At 43.8% G+C, this 22,812-nt stretch overlaps 1 protein-coding gene across 2 annotated transcripts; it reads right to left on the bottom strand.

The window, feature by feature from the left end:
- Positions 1–6,574: 6,574 nt before the first annotated feature.
- Positions 6,575–22,651, bottom strand: snx21 (sorting nexin family member 21). 2 transcript variants are annotated; one of them, XM_040022762.1, is made up of 6 exons: positions 22,231–22,651; positions 18,078–18,400; positions 17,002–17,207; positions 16,466–16,607; positions 16,192–16,357; positions 6,575–11,631 (listed from the first exon to the last, which is right to left on the bottom strand). In XM_040022762.1, exons 2-6 carry the CDS (start codon positions 18,367–18,369, stop codon positions 11,127–11,129), a joined length of 1,311 nt encoding a protein of 436 aa, XP_039878696.1. In that variant the 5' UTR covers positions 18,370–18,400; positions 22,231–22,651; the 3' UTR covers positions 6,575–11,126. The 2 variants fall into 2 exon arrangements, with proteins under 2 accessions (XP_039878696.1, XP_039878695.1); XM_040022761.1 differs by having other exon boundaries at positions 22,469–22,650.
- Positions 22,652–22,812: the final 161 nt, after the last annotated feature.

The raw sequence follows: 22,812 nt of genomic DNA, 5'->3' as shown, positions 1-22,812 counted from the left end.
AAAAGATGCTGCATCTTTGAAAAACTCTCGGGAAGTCAAAACAAGCTACTTTGCAAAGAGTGCCATTTATTTTTGCCACGTTTGTTGGGCTGAAATACCAAACAGCTGTTCAGTCAGTAAAGTCATGAACACGTTTCTCTGAACCCTGCCAGGTCCTCCTGAAACTAGACTAAGTAAAGGACAAGTCTTCACTGTCAAAGGTAAGTACAAAAATCTTACACTGGTTATAGTTACATAATGTTGATCCGTGGTTTTAATTTCAGTCGTGAAATCTTCGTTACATACATATGTAACGAAGTGGCAAATAACAGAAATAAATATTCCTGCTTTGACTGTGAAATTAAAACCACAGGTCAACATTATGTAACTATAACCAGTGTAAGATTTTTGTACTTACCTTTGACAGTGAAGACTTGTCCTTTACTTAGTCTAGTTTTAGTCGACTAAACATTATTGGATCATCTTAGACTAAATCTGAAGTTGACTAAAATATAAAGTGTAAAAATGTAAAAGTTGCTGCACACAGTTTACGAAGCGTTAAATTTACTCTTCTCTTCCTCCCAAGCTTTGACATGTTGTCGGAGCATGTGAGCGTAATCCCGCCTCCCAGATCAAACTGTGCACGTCTAACTCCGCTGCACAACATGTAGTCACTATTCATCAACAAAAGTGTCAATACATTTCAATCTAGTTTTTGTAAAAATTAACAAAATGAACACAGACGTTGAGCCATCTGTTTTCAGCATGGGATGATCGGACACTTTAAGCTTCTAGATTAGAATTTAGGAGTTACTAGAAAACTCCAAACACAGACGAGCATGTAAATTAGAAATTTGTGGTTTTAATTCTTTTCTCTTCCGCGTAGTGTCAGCCATGTTTGTCACCGAGGACAGGTTTTAGATCAGACGCCATGGTGCCACAGGCAGCGCACAGTCACCGCTGAACAAAAAGCAGTTCCATCAAGAAACCATGAGCGTGGTAACTTTAGAGGTCGTTTCAGGGTTGTTAGCGATGTCCTGGTTCCAGTCTCAAAAGAAAAGAGAAATGAGCAAATTTCCACAAATGTTTGACCGTTTATTTAGTGGCTATTGGTGAATTCTTTTAAACACAAAGTATGCTTCAGCACATTTTGAGGATTGCGGTTAGAGAGTAAATGACCCTTCATGTTCTTCAGGTTGTGCGAATCTGTTCATGCATCTTCGCCGATTTTGTGTGCAATAATCTGAGGTCGTGTTGCCAAACTTCTCACTGCAGTCTGTGGCAGGTTGATTCTGAGGGACTGCATCCTTCTGCACAACTGCACTGTAACGCCTGGTGCTCAGGTCGTGTCTGCGTGACGTCAGGAAGCGAGTTTATGTGTGATGAACTACTGACGAGACGGTGTCGATTATTTTTTCAGATTGTGTTTTCATGAACCCTGTGACCTCACAAATGTGACAGAAAATCTGAATCATGATGTCTGTGAAACTGTTGCAGCTGTGAGAGATTTCTGCTGGTTTGATCGATCACCCAGAACTCCTGTAAAGAAATGTCAGTAAACTGTGAACATTTAAACATGCGTGTTGTGAGTTGTGTGTCTTTAAGTTTTAAGTGAATAGTGTGGACAAATGTTTTGGACGTGGCCTTTTCCTCTGGGGCGAACCAGGTTTAGACGATATGTTGATGAGCTGGACCCTGCTCTCTGCTGCCCATCTTTATGTTTGCAGTCAAATACAGAAACACAACTAATTTCTTATGATGAGTTGCAGGTGGGAGGAGTTACGTTTTCCAATTCTCCCTAAATGGGAACCTATCCGGTCTTTAAGTGATGACGTGATGAATCCTGCTTCCGGGCCCAAAGTAGTCTGCATTTAATAAGGCTGTTGTGTTTTTAACATGTTTTAATGTTTTGTATCTTGTTCTATTTAATCTCAACAAGCCCCTAAAAACAGTCAGTGATCACAGTCGGCCTCTCTAGGTTTTTATTACCGCTAATCATTTTAAAGCTTCGTTTTTAAAACCTTACGATGTAACTACAGCCCAGCCCCTGCAGCAGTATATGAATGACTAACCTCGTATTGTGGATCTCAGTTGTTCTCCCGACTGAAGTTTGGTCCGTTTACAGCTTCCTGCCATGCGATTGCATTTGTCCCTAACCATCGGGAACCCTCATGTTAACTTTTATCGAGTGGAAAAAAGTTAGTTTTCGTCCTCCAGCTTCACTGTTTATGCTAACGTAGCTGTGTCGCTAGCAATCACATAGCACGTCATTATATACCTGCTAACTTCTAACTCCATTAAATTTCATAAATTCAGTTTTCATGGATGCTAAACTTAATTGTTACACCTGGTAAAGCAGCAACGCTGATCATTTTATTACAGATGAAACGATTTAGACAGTTTTTAACTCTGTGATGCCACAGTGATCGTTAGACTTAGGGTCCTGCAGCAGAGTTTGGGCCCAGGCATGGCTAATGATGTCAGACTTAAAGACTGGATTCCATCCTGTTCCTCTTTTCCTTATTTTCTGACACAGATAGATAAGCCTGCTTTGTCTCATAGCAGAGTCTCAAGAGGATGGAGGAAACCATGGGGGGATGTACAGGCCTCTACAGGATAGGCAACAGCACCCTGACTGAATCAGGGCTTGGACCCAGCGTCAGACCCTATGATGGCCCTCTTTTTCACTATGGGAATGACGTTAGCATAACCTACTACAGCAGCACCAAAGACCCGATGTCTGGGTATTTAACATGTGATTACCAAGCAGGGATCTGTAGTTTGTCAGATCTGTCTCACCTGTAACACCTGGTTTTAGTGACCAGTGTTGGTCAAGTTACTTGAAAAAGTAATCAGTAACTAATTACTGATTACTTCCCCCCAAAAGTAATCCTGTTACTTTACTGATTACTTATTTTTGAAAGCAATTAGTTACTTAGTTACTTTTTAACAACACGATTTACACCCTGAATAGGTAATGAAGCGACAGATCTTCAATCGCTTCAATCCCAATTCTACTTTTTCTGCATAATCCATCATACAAAATGTAATCAAATGGAAAAGTCTCTTTTTAAAATTTGTTTTATTAGTTTTAATCTTTTAACTTTATGCATCAAGCAAAAATTAAATTATATGCAACATTCTCTGACTGGAAGAAATTAATTTAACATTTAAACCTATTTTCTGCACATTCCAGCACATAAAATAAAAGTTTTTTGTGTTTACACTCAGTCTTTCAAATAGATGCAAGTAAAACACAGCAGAAAATAAATAAAATCAAAGACTCAGAGGTCCTTTTGCTCTATTTTCACCTGTATAGCAGGATTGAGGCAGGCAGAGGTTTGCCCTGGTGCAGGTGTGTCGCAGCCGTCATGTCAGTGAAGTTTAGGGTTTTTTAGCTGTAAAAAGAAGTTTTCTTCCCACGCACAGCGGACACTAATGTTTTTGTCACTTTTTATGGAATCAAACTCAAAGTAAGGTCAGTACTTCCACGCTTTAAACGCTGCACACTCACACTCTCTCTGCACTCGATATATGATCCATTGTTGATCTGCACACAAATGCCGCACTCGCTTACGTCACTGTCATGAGACACTCTCGCAAAAAAAAAAAAAATCACGGTTTTAGTAACGCAGTAACGCAGCGTGCTCACGGGAAAGTAACCGTAATCTAATTACCTTTTTGCATTAGTAATCCCTTACTTTATTCATTACTTGAAAAAAGTAATCGGATTACTGCCCATCTCTGTTAGTGACAAAGGTGAAAACGCTCAGCTCAAGGCTTTACAAGCAAGCTTTGCTGAACACGATGAGCTCATTTCTTTGTGCCGTCTTCAAGCACAGCTCACAGGCACAGGATGATACCGCTAAGTAAGTAAGGATTTCTTCCAGCGGTGAGTAATGCAAAGCCACACTGTGAATTTCTAGAATGAAAATATAAAGCCTTGAGCGAAGAAGCCCCACAGACCTGTTGTTCAAACCTTCCGTTTATGAAGGGCAACCAATCAGAAACAGAGTAGAACTACAGGAGCTGGAAGGGAGCTAAAATGATTTGTTTCACACTGAGGATCAGCAGCTCTCGTCCCGGGACAAACATGAGGATTCGAAACTGACCACAAAGAGCCTCTTTAGTCTGAAGCGGACCAGTGAAACCCTTCCTGTACCAAATGAGTTATTTCCATGACAGCCAGCGCTCGGCTTCACACAGTCACAGGTGTCACTGAGATTTCTTTCATTTTCCCCTCATTCGTTGCAAGGCGAGAAAAAAAAACGAGCTGTGACCGCGCGCTCCGAGTTCGGATGTGACGCTTTCCATCGACGGCCATGTTGGCGCTTCTTTCCTGCTCCGTGACCGTTGCCATAGCAACTGGTGTTTCCACAGAAGCTGAGCTCTCAGCTCTTGGCCTTGTCACCATGGTAATGTTTCGCACAGGCCTGATTTACAGCTTACAGTCGTCAGCTGTGCAGAGAAAAGCAGCAGCGAGCCACCTGGGCTGAATCTGAGAGCGGGTCCGTTTCCTGCACGCTCTGCACCGTCCAACTGTTTCACCCCCGCACAGCTGCCACACACAACTGCCCGCGATGTACTTCACACTGAGCAAACTCCTCCATCAGAGGATCTGAGGAACCTCAAAGCCAACTGCGTCATCATGACTAAATGTGCTGAGAGAGGGCGACCTCTGCTGGTCATCAGGAGGCATCACTGCCGCCATCGTTAAAGGGGACCCGCTCTGTTCATGTGCAGCTCCACGTATTTACTCCTGGACTCTAACCAAGCAGCTTTGCATATCTTATCTTTCAGTTCATCTGCCTAAAACAGCTTTCTTCTGATTGGCTGCCCCTCACAGACACAAGGTTTAAAACATCAGGCGTGTAAGGTTTCTGTGGCCACGGCCATATTGTGTGTCTGATGACATCACAAAGGTCCAACAGCAGAATAAACTTTTTGCACATATGGGTTACATACACTCTCCATACCGTTACAGGGAAACTTTGGATATATTTGAGGAGATATGGGAGACAATAGGTTAAAGTAGAATAAAGACACAAACTCAGGGCCATAATATTTTTTGACACATCTGAAATTTAAATATGTTGTTTGTTTTGGAAAATTGTTTCACAATTTCAAGCCCTGACCTTATTTCACTTATTTTGTTTATGGCTAATAAAACATGAGTGTCTGAGTATGCAGACTGAGGAACTGATAAAGCTAACACCGTGCTGTTAAAGTAACGTATGACTGAATCCTGCAATAAGTGCGTCAGAGGCAGAGATCTTTGTCACTGTGATTAAAGTGCTCTGCATCAGCTCCCAAAAGGAAACAGAAGACGCTGCGTGTCTTCGATGCCGTCCCGCCACCTCTGTGTCGGTGGACGGGTTTCCTGTTTGAGCGTCCTCTCAGAGGTGTGGCTGCTTACCAATTCCAGCTGCATCCTCAGCTGCGAGTGAGTGATTAGCTCTTCATCGTCTAATCACTCACCTGGACTACATTAGGATGAGCTCAGCACACAGTCAGGCTCATATTGTGACCTCTGTCATTGCCTTTGAATCTCACGTTCTCAGAAACCCTCCCACCTGCTCGCATCCCGTCACACTGTAGAGTCACCGACGACGACAGCCACAGCAAAATGTTTTACTTTGTAATTTCAAAGATGTTAGTCTGCCGTGTCAGCGATCTGCATTCAACAGCTCTGGCTTAGATAACAAAGAAATCCTACAGCAGGATCCGAACGCCTGAGAACACCTGAATTAAACTCACCTGCATTAGGAGACAAAGCGGCCACTGCAACAAATCTTCTGGAAGGAGCGATGGTTTGGCCACGCCCCTATGAAACTAATGGATTTACCTGACTCATAGAAGCTCGATTGAGCCTGCAGCCGTTGCTCACCTGTTATGAGGACAAACTGCTGACTGTGCAGACCTGAGTGCAGCGTCACAGAGGCTTCATCGATGTGAGATCGAGGCTCGACTGAAGGTTTCTACGGGTAAAGGACATCAACCACACCCTCTGCGCCACCTCCCTGCAGACCTGCACTCGCTTGTTGTGCAGTGTTGCTCCTCAGGTAACAGCCTTCTTTCCAGGCTCTTGTTGCCCAGAGTGTCTTTGATTTGGCAGCAGTGTCGTTTTCCACACAAACGAGTGTTTTTGATCCACTTGAACTCCTTTTATCAACAGTGGAAATTGTCTTGTCTAATTTTAACATTTAACAAATGAAATTTTGTCCTTTTAAGTTAAAATGTTGTTTAAAAAGTTTATTTGGCTCCAGATTTCACCTCCTGTCCATCACTCCTGGATACTTTCTCTCGCTGGTTTACATCTTTGTGGAGGATTCTTAACCCACCAGCATAAGGAGCCTAAAACAGCTTATCTAGGAAAAGCTACTTGAACCCCAAAGAAGTCACCTGACCCCAGACCCCGCTGAAAATTTATGGGTGCCCGAGCAAACTGATGAAGCTAAACATGTGTTATATGACAACAAGCTCTTTGGAAACGCGTTACATTAGGTCACCTAAAGAAATGATTGATAGGAGACTCGGTCAGTAGGTAACATCATCAGTTTGCTTTCAGGACATATAGATTAAAAACAAGACATCATTTAGTAAAAGAAAAATATATATTTATTATAATTTTATACAACTGTCAAGATCTTCACATTTCTTACTATAATAAAGTAGAATAGAATCACAGCCCTCATCTCAGAGATGCAAGAAAAACAAAGGCATGATCTGCAGTTTGTAACAAACATATTCCAGAAAATAAACTTGAATAAAGCTCTACGATGACGTGCTGCTGCAAAGGCCAAAAGATCCACGCTAAGCCTCCCCACGCACCGATTTCTTCCACGTGTTGCTGCGCTTGCATAAAGTGGGATACACACAGTCTGCACTGAAAACTGCACATCTGACACAACAAGTGCATTTTCAAACCATTAGAAACATCTGTGACGTGTCTGCGTCAGCTTTAGCCCAAATAACACCGTTAAAACAAAAATTCATCAAGCTGGCCGAGGAGCAGGAGACACATTTAGAGTAACTGCAGTTTTTCACATTTCATGCGATTAACAGCTCAAATGATTGTTTTCATTTTCACGTCAGTGTCACAAAACACAGAAACGCTCTCACTGCAAACTGCAGCTCAGGTTATAAGACACAAAAACAAGAAAACAGAAATCAGGTGTGACCTTCCAGAAACTAGTACTAGGCGGAGGACTTTCATATTTTTTGCACAGACTGGCTTTGTAATGTAAAAATAAAAATAATGATAATGTCATCTGTTATTAACAGACAGCTGGCAGCTATGGAGAGCTGCAGAGGCTGAGAGGGGAAACCACGTTCCACATTTTTGGTCTAAACCAATCAGCTGTGAGATCAGCAGAGAGAAAGGTGCTTTGTGTAATGCCCTGAAGCAGTCAGGTCCTGCAGAACCTGCAGCTGCACAGTGTTCATCTAAAGCGCTGCGCAGCCTCAATGCAGCAAAGAAGCATATTTGAACCCAAACCACAATCTCAGCTGAACCTCTCAGAAAGTCATTTTTGCTTAAACTGAAAGTAAGGAGTGAGTTAAAATCACTTACTCCTCTGCCGTCCCTCAACAGCTCTTCAAAATAAGGACGTCCGGCACTAGAGTTATTAGTTGGTTCAACCCACTCTTCTCCCTCTGTGCTGGGAAACTGCACACATGTGAGGTGGAAAGTAAGGCAGACAACAGCTCCACGAAGCATCCTGCAGGACTTTATTCTGACACACTGCCGCTCATTTCCTCAAACTGAAATATCAGAGAGCGATGCACTAAAACACTCGGCTCAGCTGTGTGGACATCAAACCAGATTTAACTGTTCCAAGTGTTTTCTTGCTTTTTGATGAGTCACTTGGGTTCAGGTTTACTGAGATCATCCTTAGTTGCAGCAGCGGCCCTACGTTCAAAGACTCGCTGAGACCGAAGGACACCCTGCACATGCTTCTGTAGCACTAGCATCGTCTGACAGTATTTCACAGTCGGGGTGTGAATGCGCTGACCCCCCTCGATGCCCTGTGGTTACTGTGGTCTGTCTGAAACCAGAGCAGGCTGACAGTTACTGTGTAACGGTCACAGCTAACACAACTGAAGTGAGAAACTGCCTAACTGTGCATAGTCTCCAGTATACACGCTTCCTCTGCAGTGGCCTCTCTGACTCTACCTTCAGTATAGAGGGAGCTCAGGAGCCAGAGCTGCTCCTGCACTCATCACAGGGTTGATGGTCCTTAGTGCATAAAGAGAAGCATAAAGTGCTGCACACAGACAGACATTTACCAGATTAGATGAGAAAGTGAAGCTGAGAGCGTTGCAGGGTTTGTGTAGTGCGGCAGAACAGCTGGATATAACAGAACTCTGCATAATACTGAACATGTACTGTGATCCTGCAGCACTCACATCTGACAAATCAGCAGCTTTTCTACATGACAGGTGACACAGTAAGTGCATAAATCTCTACGTGTGCATAGTGTCCAACCTTCAGCCCCAAAATCACGGCGCTGGCAACTTTGCTTAGTCCCTCATTATTAATCACCTGTTTTCCTCTCCATCCATCAGTCCCGTCTGACATTTCTCCTGCTGATGTAGATCCAGCTCCTCGCATCTATTTTTGTCTCGTGCGGCCGTCCACTCGGGCCGGTCTCCACAGTAACCGCATCCACGTAAAAAGCACGCAGATTTTACCTCGAATGACTGCGAAGCTGTGAGAGCTGTGTGGGGGGAGGAGAGGCGCTAAGTGTTCCTCCAGATAAACAGCGTTTCTCATTTAACGCCTCTTTAACCGCTGAATATGTGACGCACCGGCAGCAGGCAAAGCTTTCCGCTGAAATTTTCCACTGCAGGTGGAAACGGTGCAGGTGGAGGAAAACACGTGCAAGTACTTTACTCCTCAGCTGTGAAATGAAAGCTCTCTCACAAAGAGTAAATAACGCAGACACACACAGAGCAGGCTCAGCGTGAGCGCGACTGTGTCACAGCTCAGGTCTTTACAGGTGCGCTGTGGAGTTTCTGCAGCTCCTGTTTGACCTGCACTCACAATTCCCTTTATTCCTGGTGCACAGGTGGATCACAACCTCGTTAAAATCTAGAAAGGCACTGAATAATTTCACTCTTTGTAAAAAAATAAATAAAAAAGGCCTTACATGTTATCAAAATCATTCAACCTTTTAAAGCACTAAATGAGTTAGCAGGATGCTCACCTGCAGCACTGTCTGAATAATGTACACTTAGTGTGCCACAGATCTTGTTTTGAACATGCATATATTTTTTAATTGACTTGAGACACTGATCATGGATCCAGCTCAACTGTCAAGTTCAGCCATCAATTAACAGAACCTTCAGATAACGTGGTGCCTATATTTTTTAACCCTGCAACCAAAAAAGGTTTTTTTAAAGTATATTTTTGTTTTTTTAGTTTTTATTGTGTTGCAACAACAGAGAAAGGACGGGGGGAACCGTGAAGGCCTCTGCAACAGCCTTAAGCCATATGATCCACCTGCTCAGCCCTGTGAGCTTTACCCACACCGGACACAGTTTGATAATATGGTGAACGTGACTGATTTATATGCAGGAATAAGAGAAACAGGCGTATATATTAGCAGGGACGTGTGACAGCGTCTGACGCTGAATTCCTCAGTGCGAGGAACGCGAAAGGCTCCATTTGAAATAAAACATGACGAACAAAACATTTAAGAATATAAATATATTTAAAATGACCTAAAGACCTACTCTAGTCATTTACTGCAGTAACATAAATTCAGCTCAGTGCGCCACAGTAAAGTTATTTACAGGCACAGTCGGATCGACGCCACAGCAGCCGAACACGAGAGCGAGCGGATAAGCAGAGTAATATGGGATGGCTGAGTGTTAAATAAAAGCACTGCATGAATGTGTGCGTGACTGGGTGAATGAGGCCGGGGGCCTCTGAGTGCTCAACATGAGTAGAAAGCCCCGCCCCACTTACCGATATCGATTTATAGATGGATACTAAAGTTTGACTGTCATTTGTTTTTGCAGGATGCGCTCTGCACATGTGTCGCTCGTCTTGTTGTTTTCATCAGAGCTCAAAGTTTTCTGCTGTGAAACATTTAAAGGCGCCTTTAACCCGTCGTGCATCGTCCACAAGATTCAAGGAGTCTCTACATTCGGCACCGTTTGCTCCCTTTTAAATGCTGCAATATGTAACACTGTTAATCATCAGTAAACCTTTTAGTAGGAAGTCAGAGGACTTTTAAAACTGTAAGTGTTTTTCCTCCTCAGAGTCACAGAGTGAAACGTGATTGTTGAGGCAGCCTTTTCTCCTTCCTCTGCTTCCTTCTTGGAGCTTTGTTCTTAATCTGTGCTCCTCACGTTTCTACGAAACATTTCTGCAGTTTCATTGATTGTAACTCTGAAAATGTGATGTGGACACTTTTTTTCTTCGACTGGATCAAGTTTTCAAAATAAATTTATTTGAAAAAGAAAAGTCTTAAATATTGTAGAAGTTCCTCTTGAAGTAGAATAACAGGCTGTTGTTTTAGAAATCCTGTGAGGAGTCACGGTTAAGAACAAAACTCATGTGAAGCATCGGACCTACAAAGACCACTGAACTAGTTTAAGGCTTTGAAATTACGACTGAACCCTTGACTGATCCATTAGTACTCAGAGTATTACAGCCGCTGTCAGGGGGAATGAAAACTGAGATTTTGAACTGGCCGAGTTTCAGGTGAAGGCCTCAACTGTCCTTCAGTCTCATCAGCTCCGTCATTTTGTAATCAAGCTTCTGTGATTTGCTTCTTTCCACCAGATATTTACTGAAGCCTACTCTTTCATTACATTAACATCACTCTTTTTCAGAACAATGTTTTTGGTTTTATTACTGAAACCAAACTCGTGTGAGCAGCTGCAGTTCCTCTAACAGCCACTTGAGGCTGCCTCCAATCCCACATTAAAAAATGCCCAACATCACAACGTTAAAAAGCAGATTTCATAGGTGAAACTTTTTTCCCTTTAATAACTTTTTTTTTTTATTAGAAATAAAACTAAAATTACTCAAAACATTCAGATTTTATTTTGAAAATCTCGGCTTTGTTTCCCCTGCAGTGGCTCTAACACTCGACCCGTACTGTACTGATTGCACTCTGCAGCATGCGCGCTCTTTAGCCCTCACCCTCGCCATCCTGCAGGTTGTGTTTAACCAGAAATTCTTTGATGGTTGGATGATTGTCTAGCCCCACCCACCGCTCCTCCAGATGCTGCAGAAGCTCCTCCCACTGTCGCTTGTCTTTTCCCGTCTGCCACGACAGCCGAACCATCACTCGTAACAGCGGCAACAGCAAGGGGTGTGGCCTGTCGTCGTCCAGACGCGATGTCTCCGACGGTTGGAAGGGCTTATTGTCAGGTGGGAGGGGCTTATCCTCTGTGTTAGTCTGAGTTTCTGTGGGGGTGAGAACACGCAGGGCGTGGTCACAGTGATCTCGAGCCTCCTCCAGCTGGTCCACCTGCTGGAAACAGCTCGACAGTCCCACCAGGGTGAAGAACCAATGGGAGGAGGTTGGAGGAGGGGCCTGAGTCTGGTTGTCATAGTAACTTGCCCATCCCAGTTTCTGCTGCAGTCTCTTGGCATTGAGCAGAGGACCCAAGGCATCCTGGTAACGTCCCGCCCTCAACGAAACAAGACAAACTGAACAGTGAAACACTCACAGTGGCAAACCGCTCAATAAATAATGAAACTCAAGAAATGCACAAGAAAATCTAATATTATCCTTACAGTACATTTAGAAATAAGCATCAAGCTAAGGAGATGTTGAGGTGCGCTGTTCTGTCCTGGACTAACAGAGTTCTGCTTAAAGCAGGATGGGCTACCTACGGCCTGCGGGCCACATCCTGGTCTTTTTAATCTGGCCTGCCGAAGATTAGCACAGAATTGCCCAAATCAGATGATAATTATGACTGCATTCATTTGACCTTGTCCTGTAACACCTGGCGTTCCACCAGATGGCGCATTAGGCGCAATGATTTGTGGTCTCATGCTCAGAAAAGAAAAGAAACATCGAGTGTGAGTGCTGAGTGTTTATACTTTTTCACCCCAGTCAAAGGCTGTATGTCTAGATGTGAATACAACATCAGCTGTCACATTTCCACCAAGCATGCTAATAATGCTAACAACCGGTCAATGCAAGAACGGGGTCGGCAGCTAGTTTGCAGAATCAGCAAAACATTTTTAGCCGACAAACTGGCATCCAAGAATCAAGCACAAAGTTGTTTGCTGGCATTCAAATTAGCAAATACCAGCAAGGGCAGTTTCTCAAAGAGTGCGTCCAGGGATGTTGAACAAATTAGAAAAAAAAATTAGCTTATCACGCAGGACAGTGACTCACTGTGTTGAGCTAGCTGATGAAGACTTAGCTAGTGAGCTAAACCAAAAAGCAGAGTTGTATTCTTTGGCACTGGACGAAAGTAGAGACACCGCTCAGCTTTGAATTTTAAACAATGGGAATAATGACTAGAAATGAGAATTTCTAGGAGTAGCCAAGTTGGCAGAAGGCTTTCACTTTGGTGGCCTCAGGATCTCATCTCTGCTTTTTGCAGATGATGTGGTCCTGTTGGCTTCATCAGGTGAGGGCCTCCAGCTTGCCTTGGAAAGGTTCACAGCCAAGTGTGAAGCAGTGGGAATGAGAATCAGCACCTCCAAACCTGAGGCCATGGTTCTCAGCCAGAAAAAAGGGTGGAGTGCCCACTCCGGGTCAGGGACGAGACCCTGCCCCAAGTGGAGGAATTTAAGTATCTCGGGTCTTGTTCACGAGTGATGGGAGAAGGGAGCGGGAGATCGACAGACGGATTGGTACTGCAGCTGGAGTGATGCGGACGCTGTACTGGTCTGTTGTGGTGAAGAGGGAGCTGAGTGTAAAAGCGAAGCTCTCAATTTACCGGTTGATCTACGTCCCTACTCTCACTTATCGTCACGAGCTGTGGGTAGTGACTGAAAGAATGAGATCACGGATACAAGCGGTGGAAGTGGGTTTCCTCCGAAGGATGGCTGGCCTCTCCCTTAGAGATAGGGTGAGAAGTTCAGCCATCCGGGAGGGGCTCAGAGTAGAGCCGCTGCTCCTCCAAATTGAAAGGAGCCAGCTCAGGTGGTTCGGGCATCTGACAAGGATGCCTCCTGGGCGCCTCCTGAGCAAGGTGTTCCGGGCATGTCCCACCGGGAGGAGGCCCCGGGGCAGACCCAGGACACGCTGGAAAGATTATATCTCTTGGCTGGCCTGGGAACGCCTTGGCGTTCCCCCGCATAAGCTGGAGGAGGTGGCTTGGGAGAGGGAGGTCTGGGCTTCTCTGCTGCTCCCGCGACCCGGCCCCGGATAAGCGCAAGAAATTGGATGTACAGAATGGATGGGAATAATGACAATTTTGGGATAACGGAGGAGTTTTTGGCCTTCCTAAAGGGGAAAATGGGTGGAGAGGACCTGTATGACAGCATGTTGGGGTCATCGAGAGGCACAAGCTACGTGGGAGTCTGACTTGTCACTGTAAGGCCTTTTTAGGCTTCTGTTTGATATGTACAGTATGCATCTGGTGCTGGCCTGTCAAATTTTCAAACGTAATGTGACCCCTTACCTGAAACGTTTGCCCACCCCTGCCTTAAGGCATACGCTAAATTTGTTCTGTATATCATTTATAGTTGTTTCCTTATGGTTACAGAGTTGAAAAAAAAGCCAAACCTATAAACAAAAACTCCAACTCACCGAGGAAACACTCGTCACCAAAGCCTTATACATGTACTGTATATAAAAGATGGACAAAATGGGAAGTCTCACAGTCTGGCTCTCTTCCACAGTTACTCTATTGTCTTGTGTCTTTCCCCTCATTCCCAACCAGTCACAGCAGACGGCTGCCCCTTCTGGTTCTGCTGGAGGTTTCTTCCTCTTTAAAAGGGAGTTTTTCCTTCCCACTGTCGCCAAGTCCTTGCTTATAGTGAGTCATCTGAATGCTGGGGTTTTCTCACTATATTTCTTTGTTAATATGAGTGTTGTTATGATTTGGCGCTATATAAATACAATTAAATAAAACTGAATAAAACTGGATCCACATTGTTTTTAATGGCCAGCATGGACCGAGTCTTTTAGTTGAGAAATCTTGATATTTTCACTTGATAGTTGACGTCAGTAAACACATTCCTGATGAATTTGTGGACTCAAGTGAAGTCTAATTAAGGAAAACTGTGCTTATTTTGTAAACCACAGTCAACCATTAGAATCAAAAAGGATACTGAAGCAATGTTTGTTTCAGTGCAGCAAAGTAGTTATTGTATGAATGTGTACTCAGTAGGGATGGCAATCGAGAACCTTTCCTAGTTGGAATTATTAGTCTACTTGCCTATTGATCCTGCTTATTGGTTCTTACATTTGCTCTGATATCAGCTGATTTCAGTTGCTGGAGAAGGAAAATAGAAGTTTACAGCGTTGAGATGGACACAACTTTTATTTCTATTGCACAAAAGGGCAAGAGCGTAATGGTAAACTGTATCCAGGACAGAAACAACTGTATTATGCTGCTAACACAACTTCGACTCTTTGCAAGCACCTGCACAGACAGCATGCTAATGCTAAGCTAGTCAAAAACCCAGAGCGATGCAAAGCACCACGGTGAAGCGAGCCGCCGCTGAACTTCATCGCATAACAAACGGATGAGCCGTCAGGCTGCAGCCTTCGTTTCTACCTGAATCACCGTGACGACGGCTTTAAAGTCTCTTCGTGTTGGTTTTCATCTTCGTTTTGTGTTGTCGGCTTTTTGTTCATAACTAAATACATTAGGGATTTGTGTTGGTGCGGGGGGCTGTAGCCTCAGGTTTATACTGTTAAATGGTAATTATGACACAATGTGTTTCAGGCTGTTTTACAGAGTAAACTGAAAGTAATGTTATAAATGTGATGAATTATCATCTCCCTTTAGTAACCAAGTAACGTACTGCATTACTTTAAATTAAAGTGTTATTTGTAGGGATGGGTACCGGTATCCGGTGTCATCATGGCACCGGTTCTGACATAAATGGTAATAACCATCCGCTATCCGGATGTCATACACTTTGGATTCCAGCCAATCATTTTATCTTTGCGAGCGTAGTAGGCGGGTCCAGGTACGTATGTTCTTTTAGAGCAGAGCTACAGATTAAAAACGCCCAAAGCGAAGCGGTCAAAAGTCTGGCTGTACTTCACAGCAAAGGATGCAAACTCAGCAGCAACAAGTGCTTTAAGCTGATACTGTGATACTGTCAAAGGAGGTAACACCTCGAATCTGATGAAACACCTGGCGACGCATAGCGTTTTGTTAAAAGCCGAGAAATGCACCGTATTTGATAGCTTGCTGCGAGACCTCACACCGAGCACATCTACTGCGGGTGTGGTGCCTGTTATGACCCGGAGTTAGCAACATCCCCCAAAAACCCAAAGAGGAGAGTCCTGGCCCCTAGCCCTGCCAGTGTAGCAGAAATGATGAGGATGATGATGCAGCAGCAGCCGTTCTTCTCTGCGTGAGTAGCTTAATGTTGTTCGTGTGTAATTTACGTTGAGTAGGCTAACCGCGTTATTACATTAATGCATGTAAGGTGAACTAGCAAACACCGTCGTAGTTACATGCGGCTGTCTTCTTGTTTGATGGCAGATACTCCCTTCACCCTGGCCAAAAAGGCTAAAATGACCAAAGAAAAAGAGGGAAACAGCTAAACATGAGAGGTTTTTGGACAAAGTGTGTGTTCTCCATTCTTTAAGCACCGGTTCGAGCACCATTTAAGCACCGGCACAGTTTCAATAGTACCGGTTTGGTACTGGTATCGGATAAAACCTAACCGATACCCATCCCTAGTTATTTGTAATATGTGTAATATATTACTTTTTTGAGTAGTGACCCAACACTGATCAACAAAGAGTGCATGTTGGACATATTTCCTCTAATATTTGACCACACAGCATAATTAATTTGCGCAAACACTGCAGCTAGCTTCAGAGCACAAATTGGCGATGACTCAATTGTTTAACTCAAAGTTTTATTAATCTATTAAATACATTCTTTGTTTTTTAGCCTGTTTCACGATCTGCGTAATAGAAACAGTATAACATTTCAGCACTGAGAGCATTTTGATCATTTCACTTTGTTCCTGTTAAGTTTTCTTACGCGACACTGACATTGACGGATAAAGGTGAGGAGACAGAGGTTTATGAGAGTTACCTGATGAGCAGCTGTCCAGTCTCCAAGTCGGTTAAGTAGAAGAACTGACGGACACACAGCGCCCCCCGCAGGGCATGCAGGGAACACAGGTGAGACAGGTACTGTTCAAACGCCCGGCTCCGCTTAGCGATCGTCTCTGCTGTGAAGTTCCTCCTGAGTTTTCTTCCTGCAGAGGTTCAAACCAAACGTTCATGTTTTATGAAGTTCTTACTTCCCTGTACCACTGTAACAACCACAGCATCAAGGTAAGACAGCATACATGAGGTTTACTCACGTGGGAAACAGAAACGCTCCATGTGCTCGCCGTGTTTACGGCGAAGAGTGGCATGGAGGCGCCGAAAGTCAGAGTACCGACGCGTGATGATAGCAGGAATCTTATCGCTGGCGCCAGACTGGATCACATGGATCGTGTACAGCTGGAGAGAAACGGAGAGCAGAGAGTTTGAGCTCCACGGCGCACAGATCTGTCCCACGGCACATTTAAAACATCACCTGTGGATCAGAGACTATTACGTATACGTGACTCTGATCAGAGCATCCAAATCCAATCTATGGATGTGCACCAGCACTTTACACAGAGAAGATACAAGGGTCAGGGGCTCTCTGTGGCCCTGAAGCTCAAATTGCTCTGTAGGCATCTTCGTATTTCAGCAGCCTGAAGAAGGGACAAGCTGATACCTGTCGGTGTATTTGTTTGTCCTAAGACCAATAAATTAAAGGCCTTTGTCAAATCTAGAGTGCCTGGATTTGGAAGCTTTTATGTCTGTTTTGGTTATTGTGTTACAGTTTTTTTTCTCTTTGCCAACTCACCACATATTTTGAGGAGCCGTCCTGCACCACGCTGGCGTCGGTCACCTCGAACAACACGCTGTCCGTCTGCCATCTCACAGAGGACACCGAGCTTCCTCCACTGAGTCCGCGCAAATTCCTCCAGCTCTCCTGAAGCTGCCGAGTCAGCAGGGAGGAGGAGGAAGAGGAGGAGTGGCCCACTGGGGAAATACCCACAGGACTGGTGTCTACAAAAGACAAGTGAAAGCCAGGTCAGGTGACCAGGGAGTACAACATGCCCTGGTTTCCTCGAGTGTAGTTCAGCTCCAGTGGACTGAAGCTAAACTGCTCCCCTGCTGGAGATCAACACTGCTGAGCTGTAACCATGGAGCTGGCTAACATATTACATTAGATTATAGTTTCTGTTAATTGGTTTCAGCTATAAAAACATCTCTAAAGCATTAGTACAACTATGAACAACATCCCCGTATGTATTAACTGCAGGCTGCTAGGTTGTGAGTTGTTGTGTGCTCCATCGCTGGGTAAACTTTTGTTACTTTCTATCGATAGCTGATAAATAAACTCTGTCACAGCCGCCCAGTCTGACTTTGCTGCTGATCATTAATCAATGTCTGCTAAGTCTTTGAACCAAACAACAGTATTGGTAAATGGTAAATGGCCTGTATTTGTATAGCGCTTTACATATCCAGTCATCCACCCATTCACACACACACACACACACACACACACACACACACACACACACTGGTGATGGCAGCTACGTTGTAGCCACAGCCACCCTGGGGCGCACTGACAGAGGCGAGGCTGCCGGACACTGGCGCCACCGGGCCCTCTGACCACCACCAGTAGGCAACGGGTGAAGTGTCTTGCCCAAGGACACAACGACCGAGAGGGGCTCGAACTGGCAACCTTCCGATTACAAGACGAACTCCCAACGATCGCCCCGTATTGAAGAATACTCATTCGGGTCATTCTTGTATGTAGGAATTTCAACAGATGTTGAATCAGTGCTGATCTGCACTGATTTCAATCAGATTCACACATTAAAATGTTTTCGCTCGAGGTCCATCGAGTGAAAAGAGAGAACAGCACTTCACCCATGCTGCTGGGACCATCCTCCATCGACTCTCCCAGGAAGTCAGAGTCGCTGTCCTGTCCTGACCCTTCACCCTCGGCTCCGTCCTCCAGACCGCCGTCTGTGCCGTCGAAGCACAGCATCCCTCCGAGCCGATCGGTTACACACTCCTCATCCTCCGCCAGCTCGTCCTCCCAGCGATCCTGCTTGAACGCCTCCTCTTCCGGCCCGCCACCTTCTTCCTGCTCAGGTTCCAGCCCCTGACCATCTTTAAACAGCGAGCGCTTCAGGCGGTCCAACAGCCGAGACGCCATGATGTTGCCAGGCCACCACAGGGGGAGGAGCCTAAAGAAATAGAAGATTACAAGGTCATTTTATCTATTACTTATTAAAGCATCTTCTGATAATATTATTTTAAAGCTTCATTTGTTTTTTCATTCTAGTTTTGCACAGGTTTTTATTGCATGTAATTTGTATACATCTACATGCATGTAAATGTATATGTAGCATTGATAACGAAGCTGTACTTAGAAACACACTCACCTGCCACGTCATTAGGTAGGCCTGTTCAATGCCAACAAACCGATTTCAGTAAGCAGTAGAGATGGCACGATACCACTTTTTTATGTCCGATACCGATATCATAAATTTGGATATCTGCCGATACCGATATGAATCTGATACAGTGTTTTTTAATCAATAAAATTGTTTTTTAATATCTTGCTGCATTTTGTATGAGTTCATACTCAAGTTTAAATAAACAACAACACTAAAGCTACTCTGTTATACCTGTATGCAACAAACACACTGCACCCAAAATATTTCATAATTCAGCAACACTGATCAATCTAATAAACTTAAACCTGCACCATCCTCCCTATTCTTCTATTTTAAAGAGTACTTAGCAGAAATATTAAGCAACCTAACTAATAGGGTTCCAACTCCCAGCGAAAAAAAAAAAAAAAAAAAAAAAAAAAAGGGAACCACCCACCCTCCACCTCGTGATGCTTAATCGACGTAATCAACTTTAAGTTGATGCAGTGTGAAAAAAAAAAAAATGAAGAAATAAATTATTTTTCAAGAATAATTAAATAGATTCAACAAATTTCTTCAACAGAACTGCACAGATGGTTCCCAAAGGAAAAAGTACTATAGCTTACTGGGGTATATTAGACTTAACAGTTACTATATACAGTAATGGACTTCTATATATTTTACATAAGATTAAAACTTTGGGTGTAAGATTCAGATAATTATTTATTAAAAGCTCGACATTTTAAATGAGAATAAGAAAGAAAAGTATGTCTTTGTGCCCCCTTTTCCCTGTTCATGCCCTATCGGCCCCCCTGGCTAAACTTTGCTAGATCCGCCCCTGCACAGTTACCAGCGTCAGCTGCATAGAAAAAGATCCTGGAGTAGAAAGTAATATTAAATAAATTCTAACAACAACTGATCAAGCTTAAACGTGCTGCTGTTGTTCAGCCGCTGGTTTCCTCTTTCTGGTGCAAAGTGGGACAAAAACAAACAGGAGAAACGGACTCGCAACAGAAAAGCCGATCAGCTGATCATTGATCAGTTTCATGATTGAAGTAGCAGCAGGAGAGGGAGAGAGGCAGTTACGGTTATGCTACGGTTATGAGCCGAGTTACGCCGTGTCACAAGTTTTGTGAGGTGCTTTTCTGATGTTTAATGGATCGGATTACATTTTTTTATTTCTCTCCGATATCCGATCCAGTAATTTACGTCAGTATCGGACCGATACCGATACGTAATATCGGCTCGGTCCATCTCTAGTAAGCAGTGATAAACTTCAAACCAAGCACGCACAAACATCTCCAAGGTTTACAATGAAACATCCAGTGAGCAGCCGCTCTGTGGAAGAATAAGCCTTGATGATGGCATCAGAGAAGGGGCACGCTGCTTTGAGCTGACAGGAAGGCAACATTAACTCAAACAACTTGTTACGAGCAGGGTCCTAGAAGAACATCTTTAAATGCACAACAGCAGCAGTGCACAAAGCGCAGATCATCTCACACCGGTTTCTTGAACATGACACTGAGTTCGCTGGACTCAAACAGCCTCCGGTCACCAGATCTCAGTCAAGTAGAACCCATTTGATTCGGTATCCCAAAAAGTGGATTCTGTTCATCTGGACGTGGCGTTTTCAGTGGGAGTGACTTCTTCAGTCTCAACTTTTTGGGATGTCCTTGCCTGGATGAAGGTGCATCAAGACATTTGGTTATGGTATATTCTTGTCCTCTTTCTCCTTTTTTAGACTTGTAGTTTAAGAGTCCACATCTGTGACCCACTCATAAGAACTGCAAAACAACAACACACAAAAACAAATACAGCAAAGGAGGCCCAGAACAGCTGAGCAGCTGAAACCCTGAAGCACGAATGGAAAAACATTTGAGTCCATCAGTTGGGCTCCTCGGGTCCCAAACTCTTACAGAGTGCTGTTAAAAGAAGACGAAACATGTTCTTGCTGCAATTTCATTTGGCACATTTGTGGCAACAAATTCCAAAAGTGCATTTATTTGACAAAAACAGCACTATTTTCTGTGTTATTTTTCTATAACGCAGACTTGAATTGCTTTGCAAATCACTCTATTCTGTGTCTGGGACTGTGAATCAGCACCACAGGGAAAAATAAAATTCACTCACTTTTAGAATCCAGGTCAGGAAGAGACTGCAGACACACTGATCCACATGTGAAACAAACCCGCTGAGCTGGCTCCAGTTACAGAGCTGGCAGCTCCTCTCAATGGAAACCATGTCACACATTAATAATGCACCGATTTGCTAAGTCAGCCTGCAGCCAGGCTTTGGCCTGCTGAACTTCCTCAGGATGCCTCGCTCACCAATTCTGCATTTTCAACACATCTGATGACTCACTGCACTCTGACTGAGAACCATGGCCTTAGACTCTGAAGTACTAATTCTAATGCTACTTTCAGTAGAAGCTGGAAGTCGCCGTCTGATGAAGTCAAAAGAGCCACATCACCTACAAAACAACCAGCAGATGGACTCTGCTCATAAACAATTTGACCTCTAGTGATGAAACATTAGTGATCATAGTGGATCCATAAAGCCACAAACCCTTCCCTGTTCCAGCTGAACAACGGTATGATTCAAATAGTTTATCTAATCTAAAAATACTTTTTCATTTGCATTCTCCTGTGCTTGCATTACATCAACTGTAATGCATTTTATCTAAGCCATCCAGCAGGCTGCATTAGAGCGTATGGAAAATTAGACTGGTTTGTTACTATGGTGTGTTTATCTTCATACAGAGAGAATAAAAAGTTTAGACAAGAATTGTAAAAGAGAAGTGCTAAACACAAAGTTACAGCTGAATAAAGGTCGATGGATTATAAAATGTCACATAAAAAGGATAGGCTGTGTAAACTGAGTCATATGCACTGCTAAAGACTGCATTCTGTAACATGTATATCTGGGCTGTTTGTGAAAGGAGTTTAACAAGATTTTAGGATTTATCCGTTTTGGTGTTCTTCTAAAATTATTCCAAAACCACCAAAACAAGAACAAACACCTTTAACCTGTAGAGCTGGGAGTCAGCAACTCAGCTGACAGCTGGTTGAGTGACAGCAACAGTGAATCCTGATTAACATCTGTTCTTCTGCTGCTCACTTTTCATTTTAATTGTATTTAAATTGGACTTTTATTTATTTGTTTATTTATTTATTGGGGGGGGGGACACCATCAGTTTTATTTTTAATTCATTTTTGTTTGATCAAATCTTTTTTCTACTTCTTTCATTCTTTTTGTTTGTTTTACTTTTGCTATTCTTTTAGGCTGCATCTTTACGCAAAAAAAAATGCTAAACAAACAATTATAACAATTACTATTAACAATATAAACAAGTTTGAATACGCTTTACAACTATTAAGCACGAGGAAAGAGAATTTACGTGACGTCCGTGAAAGCCTCAGATAATTATTATGTAGTCAACACCAGAAACAACGTTAAACACACATGTATCAGCTGTGGACACCAGTAATAAAATGTGTATTTTGTAGAGGTGGAGGCTAACACGCACAGCAGTGTGACGTTAGCAAACCAGCTAACAGCTTTGCTTGTCGGGGGGTTCAAAGTTACTGAGCATCACACGATAAACGCGTTTAGTTAGCTCTCCGGAGGTTGGACGAACTCACCCCGCAGCTCAAGCGGAAAAACTCCCACAGCTCCTGTTAATCTATCCGAGCACCGTGGATTAGACGTTTAAGTCTCCGCCCTCTAATTTGAAGCTGACATTCCTGTTTATAACTGCATCAACTGGGCTGTGGCGCTAACGGCTAACTAGCTAACAAGCTACCCCAGAAAACTTTGTTTACACTCCACGAGCTGCTCCTCCACCTCCGATTCATTAACTCCGAGCTCCGCGGGACTCACCCGCACTCCCTCCGCTCCTTTTACTCCATACCAGCTCCTCCAGAGTAAAGTTTGAAGCCCAGCGGGTCGGGATCTGGGAGCCGCACGATCCTGTCGGGGTTTGTGGGCTCCGCACACGCACACAGCTAACTAGCTGTATCCTTATTCCTGGGGCTGTCCACCCGCCGCAGCCTACAGGAGGAGGCGGCCCGGGGTTGGATATCGGGCAGCTGCCATATAAGGACATGCACTCTTCGGGTCCGACCAGCAGAGGGGGCTACATGCTCACTGAGTCGTCGCAATTAGTGAGATCAAAGCGATGGACTACCAAAAACAGATTTCTGTGTGCTTTTATGTCTAATATA

This window comes from Simochromis diagramma, unplaced genomic scaffold, assembly GCF_900408965.1.
Source record: "Simochromis diagramma unplaced genomic scaffold, fSimDia1.1 OVJJ01000308.1, whole genome shotgun sequence".
Taxonomy (NCBI): Eukaryota; Metazoa; Chordata; class Actinopteri; order Cichliformes; family Cichlidae; genus Simochromis; species Simochromis diagramma.
Note: the sequence above shows the minus strand (reverse complement) of the source record. Positions and strands in the feature narration are given on the sequence as shown.